The sequence below is a fragment of the Trichosurus vulpecula genome, chromosome 4 (assembly GCF_011100635.1).
Source record: "Trichosurus vulpecula isolate mTriVul1 chromosome 4, mTriVul1.pri, whole genome shotgun sequence".
Taxonomy (NCBI): Eukaryota; Metazoa; Chordata; class Mammalia; order Diprotodontia; family Phalangeridae; genus Trichosurus; species Trichosurus vulpecula.
In genome coordinates, this window is record NC_050576.1 from 137,201,112 (window position 1) to 137,215,502 (window position 14,391).

At 35.4% G+C, this 14,391-nt stretch overlaps 1 protein-coding gene across 1 annotated transcript in view; it reads left to right on the plus strand.

Annotated features, from left to right (window-relative positions):
• AKT3 (AKT serine/threonine kinase 3) overlaps positions 1 to 14,391 on the plus strand; it is a 429,482-nt gene that overhangs the window by 202,909 nt on the left and 212,182 nt on the right. The window contains exon 2 of the mRNA XM_036754934.1: positions 12,918 to 13,043. Within this exon, the coding sequence (XP_036610829.1) occupies positions 12,918 to 13,043 (126 nt within the window). The remainder of the gene's footprint in view (positions 1 to 12,917; positions 13,044 to 14,391) is intronic.

Below are 14,391 nucleotides of genomic sequence, written 5' to 3' on the forward strand. Positions count from 1 at the left end.
TTCCTATATATTTGAGAAATGAAGCCTCTGTCAGAGAAACTTACTCCAAAATTTTTGGATATTATTTCAGTCTGTGGTATCTTTTAATAAAATGTAGTTTACCTAATTATCTCTTTTAATTAGGTCTAGTTTTGCTTTTGCTTTGTCTAAGATCGTGGTTGTGACTCCTGTCCTTTTTTTACTTCAGCTGAAACATAATGGATTTTGCTCCAGTCCTTTATTTCAAGTGTGTCTCTCATATACAACATATTGTTGGAATCTGGTTTATAATCCATTCTGCTATCCACTTCCATGGGTTAGCTCATTCTGTTCACATTTATAGTTATGATTACTAATTGAATTTCCCTTCATCCTATTTTCTTTTGTTTATTCTTCTCTCTTTTTATCCTGTCCCTTCTAAAAAGTCAGGTTTGCCTCTGATCACTGCCTTCTTTAGTTTGCCTTCCCTTTTATCAAACCGGTTGTTCTTTTCGCCCTCCAATATCTCTTATTTCCTTACTCTCTTATTTCCCTATTGGGTAACATAGATTTCTGTATATTTTGTATATATATTCTTCCCTGTTTGAACTAATTTCAGTGAGAGTGAGGTTCAAGTATTGCACACTATTCCCCCCATATCCCCTCCAGTATAAAAGCTCTTTTGTATATGCCTCTTTTATGTGAGAGCCCCCTTCTACCTCTCCCAACTTCTCCCAGTGGATCTCTCTATCTCACCTTTACATTTTTGGAGGTGGGGGGTGATCATCCCAACGTAATTGAGTCACGTTCATGTCATCTATCTATGTATACTCCTTACTGCCATAATAATGATAAAAAATTCTTGGGAGTTAATTATGTGTATAATCTTCCTATATAGGAATGCAAAGGAGTCTCTTATGCTTCATATTTACCTTCGTATGCTTCTCTTGAGTCTTATGTTTGAATGCCATATATTCTATTCAATTCTGGTCTTTCCATTAGGAATGCTTCTAAGTCCTTTATTTAATTAAATATCCATTTCCCGCCCCCCTGAAGTATTAGGCTCAGCTTTGATGAGTAGGTGATGCTTGGTTGTAATCCCAGCTCCCTTACCTTTCAAAATATCATATTCCAAGCCCTTAGCTTCTTTAGTTGGAAGCTGATAAATTTTGTGTGATCCTGACTGTGGCTCCACAATATTTAAATTGTTTCTGACTGCTTTCCATATTTTCTCCTTGACCTGGGAGCTCTGGAATTTGACGATAATATTCCTTGGAGTTTTCATTTTTGAATCTCTTTCAGTAGGAGAATGGTGGATTCTTTCCATTTCTATTTTATCCTCTGGATCTACAATATCAGGGCAGTTTTCCTTGATGATTTCTTGAAAGATGATGTCTAGGCTCTTTTTTTTTATCATGGCTTTCAGGTAGACCAATAATTCTTTAAATTATCTCTTCAAATTATATCTTTGACTTTGTTTTGTTGTTTCTTTACATCTCATGTAGTCATGATCTTCCATTTGCCCAATTCTAATTTTTAAGGAATTATTTTCTTGAGCGACCTTTGTATCTCCTTTTCTGTTTTGCCAATTCTTTTTTAAAATTCTTTTCTTCAGTTATTTTTGTATATTCTTTTTCATTTGTCCTATTCTGCTTTTTAAGGTGTTCCTTTCTTCAATGAATTTTTGTTGCTCTTTTAATGTTAGCCCAACTCTAATTTTTAAGTTCTTTTCTTCAAGATTTTTTAATGCCTCTTAGCAAGCTGTTGGCATCCCTCTTTCCTAATATTTTCTCTACCTCTTATCTCTTCCTCTAACTCTTCTAGGAATTCTTGTTTGGTCTGGGGCCCAATTAGTATTTTTCAAGGGTTTGTAGCTATTTGTAGCTATTTTCATACTGTTGTCTTTTGAGTTTATGTTTCGTTCTTCTCTACCACTGTAATAGCTTATTTTGGTCAAGTTCTTTTTTTGTTGTTTGCTCATCTATGTTCAGCTCTGTAAAATAATTTTTTGGTAGTTTGATTGGTATGGCACTGAATAGATAGATTAATTTAGGTAAAATTGTCATTTTTATTATATTAGCTCAGCCTGGCCATGAGCAACTGATATTTTTCCATTTATTTAGATTTGACTTTATTCGCGTGAAAACTGTTTCATAGTTATGTTCATATAGTCCCTGGGTTTGTCTTGGCAGCTAGACTCCCAAATATTTTATAGTGTCTACAGTAACTCTGAATGGAATTTCTCTTTCTATCTATTGCTGTTGGGCTTTGTTAGTAATGTGTAGGAATGCCAAGGATTTATGTGGGTTTATTTTATATCCTGCAACTTTGCTAAAGTTGTTTATTATTTCAAGTAGTTTTCTACTTGATTCTCTAGGATTCTCTAAGTAAATCATCATATCACATGCAAAAAGTGATAATTTAGTTTCTTCTTTGCCTATTCTAATTCCTTCAATTTCTTTTTCTTCTCTTATTGCTACAGCTAACATTTCTAGTACCAAATTGAATAGTAGGGCTGATAATGGACATCCTTGTTTCACCCCTGATCATATTGGGAATGCATCCATCTTATCCCCGTTACAAATAATGCTTGTTGATGGTTTTAGGTAGATGCTATTTATAATTTTAAGGAAGGCCCCATTTATTCCTATTCTTTCTAGTGTTTTTAATAGGCATGGGTGTTGTATTTTGTCAAAGGCTTTTTCTGCGTCTATTGAGATGATCATATGGTTTCTGCTAGTTTTGTTGTTGATATGGTCAATTATGCTAATAGTTTTCCTAATATTGAACCAGCCTTGCATTCGTGGAATAAATCCTACCTGGTCATAGTGTATTATTCTCATGATGAGTTGCTGCAGTCTTTTTGCTAACATTTTATTTAAAATTTTTGCATCAATATTCTTTAGAGAAATTGGTCTATAATTTTTTTCTCTGTTTTGACTCTCCCTGGTTTGGGTATTGGTACCATATTTGTGTCATAAAAAGAATTTGGTAGGACTCCTTCTTCACCTATTTTCCCAAATGGTCTACAAATTATAGGAATTAGTTGTTCTTTAAATGTTTGATAGAATTCACATGTAAAACCATCTGGCCCTAAGGTTGTCAAATTTATGGGCATACAATTGGGCAAAATAATTCCTAATTATTGTTTTGATTTCCTCTTCATTAGAGGTGAACTCACCTTTTTCATTTTTGATACTGGTAATTTGATTTTCTTCTTTCTTTTTTTAAATCAAATTGACCAAAGGTTTATCAGTTTTATTGGTTTTTTTCATAAAACCAGCTCTTTGTTTTATTTATTAATTCAATAGTTTTCTTGGTTTCAATTTTATTAATCTCTCCTTTGATTTTCAGTATTTCTAATTTGGTATTTAATTGGCTATTTTCAATTTGCTCTTTTTCTAGCTTTTTCAGCTGTATGCCCAGATCATTGATCTCCTTTTTCCCTATTTTATTCATGTAAGCATTTAGGGATATAAAACTTCCCCTAAGAACTGCTTTTGCTGTATCCCGTAAGTTTTGGTATGTTGTTTCATTATTGTCATTCTCTTGAATGAAGTTATTAATTGTTTCTCTGATTTGTTCTTTGGCCCACTCATTCTTTAGAATTAGATTATTTAGTTTCCAATTAATTTTTAGCTTATTTTTCCATGGCTCTTTGTTACAAATAATTCTTATTGCATCATGATCTGAAAAGTATGCTTTGACTACTTCTGCCTTTCTGCACTGGATTGTGAGGTTTTTATGCCCTACTACATGGTCAATTTTTGAGTATGTGCCATGTACCGCTGAGAAGAAAGTATATTCCTTTTTATCACCATTCAGTTTTCTCCAGAGGTCTATCATATGTGCCTTTTCTAAAATTCTGTTTACCTCCTTAACTTCTTTCTTATTTATTTTGAGGTTAGATTTATCAAGTTCAGAAAGGGGGAGGTTGAGGTCTCCCAATATTATAGTTTTGCTGTCTATTTCTTCCTGTAACTCCCTTAACCTCTCCTCTAAGAATTTGTATGCCTTACCACTTGATGCATATATGTTAAGCAATGATATTGCTTCATTGTTTATGGTGGCTTTTAGCAGGATATAATGTCCTTCCTTATCTCTTTTAATTAAATCTATCTTTACTTTTGCTTTGTCTGAGATTAGGATTGCTACACCTGCTTTTTTTACTTTAGCTGAGGTGCAATATATTTTACTCCAGCCTTTTCCCTTTTCCCTGTGTGTATCCCCTGTTTCAAATGTGTTTCTTGTAAACAGCATATTGTAGGATTATGGTTTTTAATTCATTCTGCTATCTGCTTCCGTTTTATGGGAGAGTTCATCCCATTCACATTCACAGTTATGATTTCTATCTGTGTCTTTTTCTCCATCCTTTTTCCCCCGTTTGTGCTTTTATTTCTCCCTTTCCCCTTCCCCTCCTCAACAAAGTTTTGCTTTTGACTGCCGCCTTCCTCAGTTTACCCTCCCTCTTTATTCCCCTCCCTTATCTTACTATTTCCCACTTGCTACTTCACCCCTCCCTTCTGACCACCCTCCTCCCCTTTTTTCCCCCCTTCCCCTCCTACTTCCTGTAGGACAAGTTAGATTTCTATACTTATCAGGGTATGTTATTCCCTTCTTGAACCAGATCAGATGGTAGTAAAGCTCAAATACTGCTCTTCTCCCTCCCTTCTTTCCCTGTACTATAATATGTTTTTGTGCCTCTTCATTTGGTGTAATTTACCCTTTTGTACTACCTCCTTACCTCTTCTCTCATAGCCTTCCCTTTACATCTCTTAATTTTGTTTTTTATCCTTATATTATTTTATACAGGCATTCACAATCTATGTGTATCCCTTTCAATTGTCATAATAGCTGTACTATTCTCAAGACTGTATATATATGTATATATATATGCATATATATACATACATATATATATATATGTATATATATATATATATAAAACATACATAAGATGATATAATCCTATATAAAGATCCAAATAATTTGCCCTTATTGATTAATAAGGTTTGTGGGGGTTTTTCCCCCTGTTTACCTTTTTATGTCTCTCTTGAGTTTTGTATTTGGAGATCAGATATTCCATTGAGTTCTGGCCTTTTCATCAGGAAGGTCTGGAATTCCCTTCTTTCATTAAATGTCCATCTCCTTGCCTGAAAAATTATGCTTAGTTTTGCTGGGTAGTTGATCCTTGGTTGTAGTCCCAGCTCCTTTGCCCTTTGGAGTATCATTCCAATTTCTCCTGTCATTTAAGGTAGAAGCTGAGAGATCCTGCGTGATCCTGACTGTAGTTCCACGATATTTGAATTGTTTCTTTTTGGCTGCTTGCAGTATTTTCTCCTTGACTTTGTAATTTTGAAATTTGACTATAATATTTCTTGATGTTTTCAATTTGGGATCTCTTTCAGGGGGTGATTGGTGAATTCTTTCAATGACTATTTTACCCTCTGGTTCTAGGACCTCTGGGCAGTTTCCTTTGATAATTTCTTCAAGGATACTGTCCAGGCTCTTTTTTTCATCGTGGATTTCTGGTAGACCAATAATTCTCAAATTGTCTACTCCTGGATCTATTTTCCAGGTCAGTTGTTTTTCCAATCAGATATTTCACATTTTTTTCTATTTTTTCATTCTTTACATTTTGTTTGACTACTTCTTGATGCCTCATAGAGTCATTAACTTCCACTTGCTAAATTCCAATTTTTAATGAGTTGCTGTCTTCATTTTGCTTTTGAGTCTCCTTTTCCAATTGGTTGATTTTACCTCTCAGGATGTTATTTTCTCTATTTAGATTCTGAATCTCCATAGCCATTTCGCCAATCTTATTTTTTAAGGACTTGATTTCGTCAGTGTTTTTTTTCCATTTTTTCTATTTTTTCTTTTACCTTCCTAATTTAATTTTTAAAATCCTCCTTTGGCTCTTCCAGTATTGCTTTTTGGGCTTGAGACCAGTTCACATTCCCTTTTGAGGTATCAGATGTGGGTATAGTAACATTGCTATCCTCTTCCAGATTGGTGTTTTGATCATGCCTGTCTCCATAAAAAGAATCAATGGTCCTCCGTTTTGTTTTTTTTTTTTGTGTGTGTGTTCTTCTTCTTGTTGGTTAGCCTTTTTCTGGCTTTACAATGAATTTCTGCTTTTGGGGCTCAGGGCTCTCTGTCCCAGGTTTCTTATTCTGGCAATTGTGAATCTAGTTACTGGCTTTGTGTAGTGTAATCTTCAGTTTTCTGAAGTGTGGGGGAGGGGTCTGGGTGTCTTAAGTCTCTTCTTCCCCTGGTGCTGCTCTCTAGCACTGTTGCTCTTCAGCAATGGTCTCAGCTGTTTGTTGTTTGTGCTGGTGTCTGGCACTTTCCCTGGGGGTGCAAGGGTACATCTGGGCTCCTGGTGTTGACCCTTGCTGGCTCTGTCCCTCTGGGGCTCAGGAACTCCCACTGCTTGGCCACTGAAGCCCCACTTCTGTCTCCTCTATTCCAGCGTTTTTTTCCCGAAGAATTCAGGGTGGGGGGGCATGGAATAGAGCCATTTATCCGGCCATTATGTCTCCTGGAAGTTCAAGAAGACTTGTTTTATACCTTTGGGCTGCAAGCCTTAGGAATTGATATGTCTTGGCCAGTGGCATTGTGCTGCTGCCTCTCTTTGCTTCCACAGACTGCTGTCTATTGTTGGGAGGCCTAGGGATCTCCGTGGGTTTTGGGTGCCTAGCTTTCTCCCAGCCTGTCTCACATGTTGGTTTCAGCAGCTGCTTCCACATTGGTGCTTTGTGGAGCAGCTCCGCAGGCCGAGTGCTCTCCCAGCCTACAGATTCATCCTGTCGGCCTTTCGGACTCTCCTGGCTTGGAAATTTGCCTCACTGAGACTGCTTGCGGTTTCTAACTCTCTCAAATCTGCTCAGATTCACTTTTTATAGGAATCTGAGAGAACTTATGAGAGAGCTCCAGTAAGGTGCTGTTTTCACGTGTCTATTTTGCGGCCCCCCCCCCCCCCATTGCCCAATGTTTGCTCATCTATGTCACTCCTCTCCTGGTCTGTGCTCTGGTCTTTTCACAAGAAGGGCCCTTTGCTTCACTGTAATTGCAAGTAGTAACACTCCTCTTGGCCTTGGAACAGTGACCTGGTCCCTTGCTTTCCTGAAGCCATAAGCAGTAGTGCTCTTTTCTGCCTTGTAACTGAGACTAGGACTGCTACTCCTTTGTGACTTATCACAAGTGCTCCTCTCTGCTATGGAACTGCAACCCAGAACTGCTTATGGACAGTAGAATTGCTGTTCAGTGCCAGTTGCACCCAGTGCCATGGTCCCCAGGAGTCCTTTACAATCTCTGGGCTGAGAGCCTCCAAAGTGCTTTTGCTGTTGATGCTGCTGTTATTGCTGCCTCTTTGACCCTTCCTAAGTTGTCTCACCCTGACCTTTTATTTATTTATTTATTTGGTTCTGTCAGAAATCAAATTTGTGATGTTATTTTAAAGTTGTTTGGAAAGGAATGTTGGGAGAGCTCAGCTGAATCTCTTGATGGCCTCTCTCAGCTGAGTCTTAAAGAAAACTATGAAGTGGGAGGTAAGGAGAGAGAGCATTGTAGCTATGAGAAGTTGACTCTGGAGGCCAGCAATTAGAGATGAGGAGGGAGCATCCTAGGCATGGGGGAGAGACAATGAAAATGCCTAGAGTTGGGTATTGGAATGTTTTGTGTGAGCAACAGCAAAGAGGCCTGTGTCTCTAGTTCTCAGAATATGTTGGGTTGAGGGTAGGAATGGAATGTATAATAAGACTGGAGAAAGGACAAGGTTATGATTGCCTTTGATTGTCAGACAGGATTATGTATATTTGATCTTAGAAATGATAGGGCTTTGATCAAACGTGCAACTTAGGAAGATCAGTTTGATAGCTGAGTGTAGGATGAACTGGAATAGAGACAGAATTGAGGGAGGGATGTCAACCAGAACTATAAATATTGTTGTAGTCCAGAGTGAGGTGATCAAGGCCTTGACCAATGTCATGGCAGTCAGAGGTGGAATCTGTGAATGATGTTACAAAGTAGAATCAGAAGAATTTTGGCCAGATCATTTCAGTAGGATGATGAGGTCTCATGTCAGATTGCAGAGAGTTTTACAAAGGAATAAATTGAAATTAAAATCACCAGTTATTTTCCTGTGAAGTTTATTTGAAAAAAAGGACACACACACACACACACACGTATAAGCACTGCATTTCTTTTCTTGAGACATGAAATATAACTTTTGCTAATTCTTACCTTTATAAAAATGATGGTCATGGTGTCTTGGAAGTGTGTTTTAAATTGTTTTGTTAAGGTACTTTTTGAGAGCTCTGGAGCAACCAGTTGAGCAACCAGACTACTGATGAGATAAAATATTTTAATTTTTTAGGATTTATATTTAATAAGCACGTATTACACTAATGTGAAACTAGTGTTTCAAATTTGTGTTTCTTGTGTTTAAGGATTTAAAGTTCTCAAGGAGTTGTTATAAACTTTATTTTTTTTTCTTTTCTTCAATATAAAATGTATTTTTTGAAGTCAGTACATTTAGTATTGTTTGAAATAAACGACTGTCTTATTGTGCCAATGATGGTTCTAAGTAGCATTCCCCTGTCCCCAAAATTAATTTATGAAAGCGTTTGTTAACTTCATGGTGTTAAGGTATTGCATGCATGTACTGAGCTAGGATCAGTATGCAACAAATTATGAAATCCAAATATTTTAGGAAAGTAACAAATATCATTTAACTTTCAAATTCATAATTAGAGTACCATGTACCTGTGAACAACTAGGTCCCTATATGGACATTATAGGTAATTTCAGTGATTTTGAGCGTTAATAAAAAGAAAAGTCTAATTCATTCTTCTATGGGGATAGTTGGCAAATTATTAACTTGTAATTAATAAGTCTAATGATTGCATATGTATGGATTTTAAATTAATGGTTTTATATATGCATCTCTTTATTAGGGTCTTAAGATTTATTTTAAAAGAAATAATACTTTATTTTTCCCCAGTTACCTATAAAGATGTTTTTAACATTCATTTTCTTTCCTTTTCCGGAGGCAATCAGGGTTAAGTGACTTGCCCGGTGTCACACAGCTAGTAAGTGTCTGAGGCCAAATTTGAACTCAGATCATCCTGACTCTAGAGCCAGTGCTCTATCCGCTGTGACTCTTAGCTGCCCCAACATTCATTTAAAATTTTTTTTGAGTTCCAAATTTTATGTCTTTTCCCTCACATCCCCCCTCCCTGAGACAGTAAGTAACTTGGTATAGGTTATACATGTTCAATAAAATGCATCTCTTTTTAGTGATGCTTTGAGATATTAAGGATCATTAGCCAAAAAAAGTAGGAACACTATCAAGTTTTGTCTGTCAGTGTTGTGACCCCATTACTAGAGATACAGAAGTCAGATTTAGATAATAGACCTTCCATCTCTGAATCTTGTCAGGTTTTTGATATGCCTTAAGTTATTGTATGATGTTTTCTTTTTTTATTTCTTTATATCTTCACTTATTTTTCATTCTTTATGGTAATTGGGAAAAGGAAGAATATGAATCATAATCAGTAAATTGGATAGCCTGTTCTTTCTTTATCCTTCCTGACCTCTTGGTAGTTCCTTCTTATATCCAACCCTTTCTTTTTGCTGATATAATAACCACCACCATATTTTGATTCTTCATCACTATTTGCCTTGCCTAATACTCTCTTAATTTATCTCTCTGGTTGTAGTCTTTTTTTCCTCCATAATCCTTCTTCCACATAGTTGTAGGAAAATTAAATGAACTGCTTTGGGAGATAGTGGGTTTGTCTTCAAGAAAGATCTTTAAGCAAATGACACTTGTTAGGAACATAGTAAGAGGGTATTTTTATTCAATTATAGACTAGATGGCTACAGGGATTCCTTACAATTTTGATATTCTGAGCTTCTAGTAGGGAAAGAAAGAACTATCTTTAAATAATGATGATAGAAGTCAGTACAGTATGAGTTTAAGTACAAAGAGTGGTTAATACAAAGTATTGTAGCAATTCAGAGAAAGGAAAAATCACTTTCAGCTGGAGTGTTGAGGGAGTGCTTCATAGAAGAGGTATCATTTTATCTGGACTTTGAAGAGTGAATTGGGTTTCGCATTTATTTTATTTATTATTTGAAAGTTTGCAAAACATTTTACAAAAATCTGCCTTTATCCTCACTACTACCCTGGGAGATAGGTGTTATTATGATCTCAATTGTACAGATGAGGAAACTGACAGACAGAAGTAACTTCTCAGGAGCCATGCAGCTAGTGCAGAGGTTCCCAAACTTATTTGCCCTATTGCCCTCTTTTTCAAAAAAAAAAAAAATTACTCAAGGCCCCCCGGCAATCTGCTTTTTTTAATCTTGAACTTTTTTTTTTCTTTTGGAAATTTGTCATTTAAAGAAAGTTTTTTAAATGCTGCCTTTTTAATTTAATAATTTATTGTAAATTTGTAGTTTTTTTCTGCTTTGAAATTTTGATGATGCAATATTGCATCATGTAACCATATTATCGTATTGTAAACAATTCATGATATGCACATATTCCTGCCCACGCATGCTGGACTTCCTCACATTGTGTGGCATGCTCATCTGACTACACTTGCTTGTTAAGACTGGTCAGTGAACTTGACCACTGATTGGTTATAACTTGCATTTTGTGTGTTTATTTGGAAATGAGGTAATCACCATGACTTTAACTCTGTTACAAAACAGATGAAACATGTAGAAATGGTTTTTCAAAGTTTTCTTATCTTTTCTTTCCTTATGCTTCCACCACCCCTTTACTTTTATTCAATGCCCCCTAGTTGCACCCGAGGCTACTATCCCCTCCTCCCCTACATTGTTCCAGTGCCTCCCAGGTAGCAGTGTCACTCACTTAGGGAACTTCTGAGCTAGTGTCTGATTTCATATATGAATTATGGTCTTCCCAACTCTAGGTGCAGTTCTCAATCAAGTGTACCATGTAGCTGCCTATTTTAAGTTTAGTGCAATTGCTGCAGTAGAAATGATGTTAGAAAAATGTGAGCACATGGGGAGAACAGGGCTTTCCAGATAGAAGCAAAGGACTAGTTTTGAGTGGGGAACAGCTCAGTTTGGCTGAGGGATAGAGTATATGTAGGTCAATAACAACTACAACCTCCACAACAATAATAACAGTTGGCATATAGTGCTTTAAGCTTTGCAAAGTGCTTTACTTATATTAGCTTCTTTTATCCTCGGAACAATCCTTGGAAATAGGGGCTATTATTAAATTTATGGAAAAATATAAATTAATGAATCCAAAGGGAAATCCTAGGATAATAAGATCAAGTCCGTTCTCCCTTATTTTACTGATGAGGAAATTGAGGCAGAGGTTAACTTATTTTCCCAAAGTCACACAGCCAGTGATTGTGGCAGGATTTGAACTTGGGTCTACTTGTTTAAGCTCAACATTCTTTGTATTGTATCATTTGACCCAGATTATAGAAATCTTGAATGATAGATTGAGGAGCTTGTACTTTATTTTGAAGGAAATGTGAATTCGTTGAAGGTTTTAAATGGGGAAGTGATGATGCCAACAAGAGTTACACTTTAGGAAGAATCTTCTTTGAGGGTTGTATAGGATAAATTAGAATATGGAGATCAAAGCTGACAACTACACAGACTGTCTTATTAATAGCCCTGTTGTGACATCATGATGCCTGAACTAGAGTTGTGGTAGTGGGAATGGAAAGTTTGGTAAAATATGGTCCGAGGGCCAGATGCAGCCTGCCGTCTGTTGTTCTGCAGCATTAGCTAAGAATGATTTTTGCGTTTTAAAATAAAGTTTTATTGTATTAAAAATGTAAAAAATATTCTTAGCTCACAGGCCATATACTGCCCTCACTGCCCTCCACACCTCGCAATGGATTTGGCCTTCTGGCTGTAGTTGGCCAACGCCTGGATCGTAGAGACGTTTTGAAGGAAGATTTGGTAGTTGATTCATTTTGGAGGGAGTTTCGGAGGATTCTTTGGTTTTGAGCCTAGGAAACTGGGAGGATTGTGGCATTATTATCAGTCAGAAGGAGGTAGTTTTTGAAGGAAGACAAGGAACTTGACATATATATATATCAGGCAATTCAAGTGAAGGGTACAGATTGTCCAGGATGATATTAGACTATTGTGAATTATCAAGTTTGTATAGAGATATAAAGCATGTTCATTAAGTAGGACTTAGGACATCTTATATTAGTCACTTAGCTTGTCAACTAGTTGCTTGATATCTGCTTTTTTGTAAAAAAACATATTTTTTACTCAAGAGTAGCTGAAGATCATTCTATTTATAAGGATGTTGTTTTGGGCATTTTAAGGTGAGAAGTACATGTATCAAAGTAAACTATACCATTTAAAATCAATTTTGCTTGAGTGTCACTATTTCTTTTTTTTGTAGTGCTATAGAAAATGGAATTTCTATGTGTACAACAATGCAGTAAAGTTGAAAAGATACTATTTTAGCAGCATTTGATAGAGAAAATACTCTTTTTCTTTTGCTCTTTTAAGAAAATGACACAATTAGTCATAGATGGAAAAAAGTATTATTAGACATTCCTGTTGTGATAAGTGTTTTGCATCAAAATAAATTGATACTGTGTAGATAAATTGTGAAGGCTTGTCTTAATGTGATGAAAATATGGTCTAACTAACTAAAAACTCAACAAAATGTGTACTCAGATGAATGATCTTCTGTACGAATAATGGTGCAAATGAATTATCAAAGTGTGAAATGATTTAAAACAAAACATATTTGGGTTTGTATTGAATCTTAATTGTAGACTCATGTATTTTCTTTTGTGAGCAAAGTTAAGAAAAAATTGTCCAACCAGATTTTTGGAGTCCAGTGTTGTAGGACATACATTATACCATAATTTATTTTTCACATAAAAGCTGCTGTTCATTTCTTCAGCATTAACATGTGTGCTTTCCTCATGTAGGAGAATATATAAAAAACTGGAGGCCAAGATACTTCCTTTTGAAGACAGATGGCTCATTCATAGGATATAAGGAGAAACCTCAAGATGTGGATTTACCTTATCCCCTTAACAACTTTTCAGTGGCAAGTAAGTTAATTGCATTTGTATACTCATCCTTATATTTTTGTTATTTGACCTTATACGTTGAATGCCTCATAATATATAATGGGAATGTAAAATACTTGTTTTGGGTTTTATAGCAGCATAAAATTTCCTTATCATTGTTGGTAGTCTAAATGAATATTACTTGATATTCTGAAGTAAATTTACATATGAATTTGAATCTTATAGTTGGGAAATCTTTAAATCTGTACTTCAGATGTACCTAACATAAGTGGGAGCAAAGACTTCTGAACTTAGGTGTTAAATTTCTGATAAAATATTGGCGATCTCAACAAATTCATAATTTCATATACTTTTTCATTGACTATAATAGGAGAAACATTTTAAATTGGAAAATTAATTGCTATAGAAATTTTATATATGCATTCCTGTTTTCTCTTAATTTCCTAATTATCATCATTTTAATTACTTGTAATTTAAAAATATTTAGAAAATGTTAGCCAGATTGTAAAATGGCACAAAACCAAACTAAGGGATTATTCGCTCAGATAGTCAAGCAATCGGTTCTTCAGACTACTTGAATTTATTGATTAATCATTCAGAGTCTCTCTGTACTTATATAATAATGAAGCATATTTGCACTCATCCTGTGTTAATTTTTTTTAATAAAATTAAAAACATTAAAAGGCTAAATTGTATTTAGTGAATTATAAAGAAATAAGCATTGCAAGATCCTCCTTATTGACATCAGTAGTGTATTTCCATGTATTAGCTACATTTGGGAAAGAAATGAGAACTCTCTCAACTGTGGAACAAGAAAACAACATAGAAACCAGTATCAGCATATAGAACCCCCTCTTTTTCTATTTTTTCTAGTTATTTGTAAGTTAATGGGTTTTTTTGTTCTCTATAGATTAGATTGGAGATCTCTGAGATATATAAAGCCAAGGAAATGCTTAAGAATCATGGATTCATTAAATATTTTGTGTGATATAGTTGACTTTTTTCAGAAACTTTCTAAGTGTATTATTAGGATCTCACTGTGTATTTAAATCTTTAAAAAAACATTGATGCCAGATGGATGCGGCATTTTAAAAAATGACATCTTTCTCTCTTCTTATCAAAAATTTCTAAGACCTGTTTTATTCAGTGATAGAATCATAAAATATCAAAGCTGGAGGAGCCTTTAGAGATCACCTATCGAGTCCACATCCTCATTTTGCAGATGAGGAAACTAAGGTCCATTAATAAGAAGGAATTTTCCACAGGGTACACAGATAAGCAGCAATAGAGACAGAAGTAAAACCTGGGTTTCCTGACTCCCAGTTCAATACTACTTATACTATGATGTGCCTCTGTTCCAAAAACATGA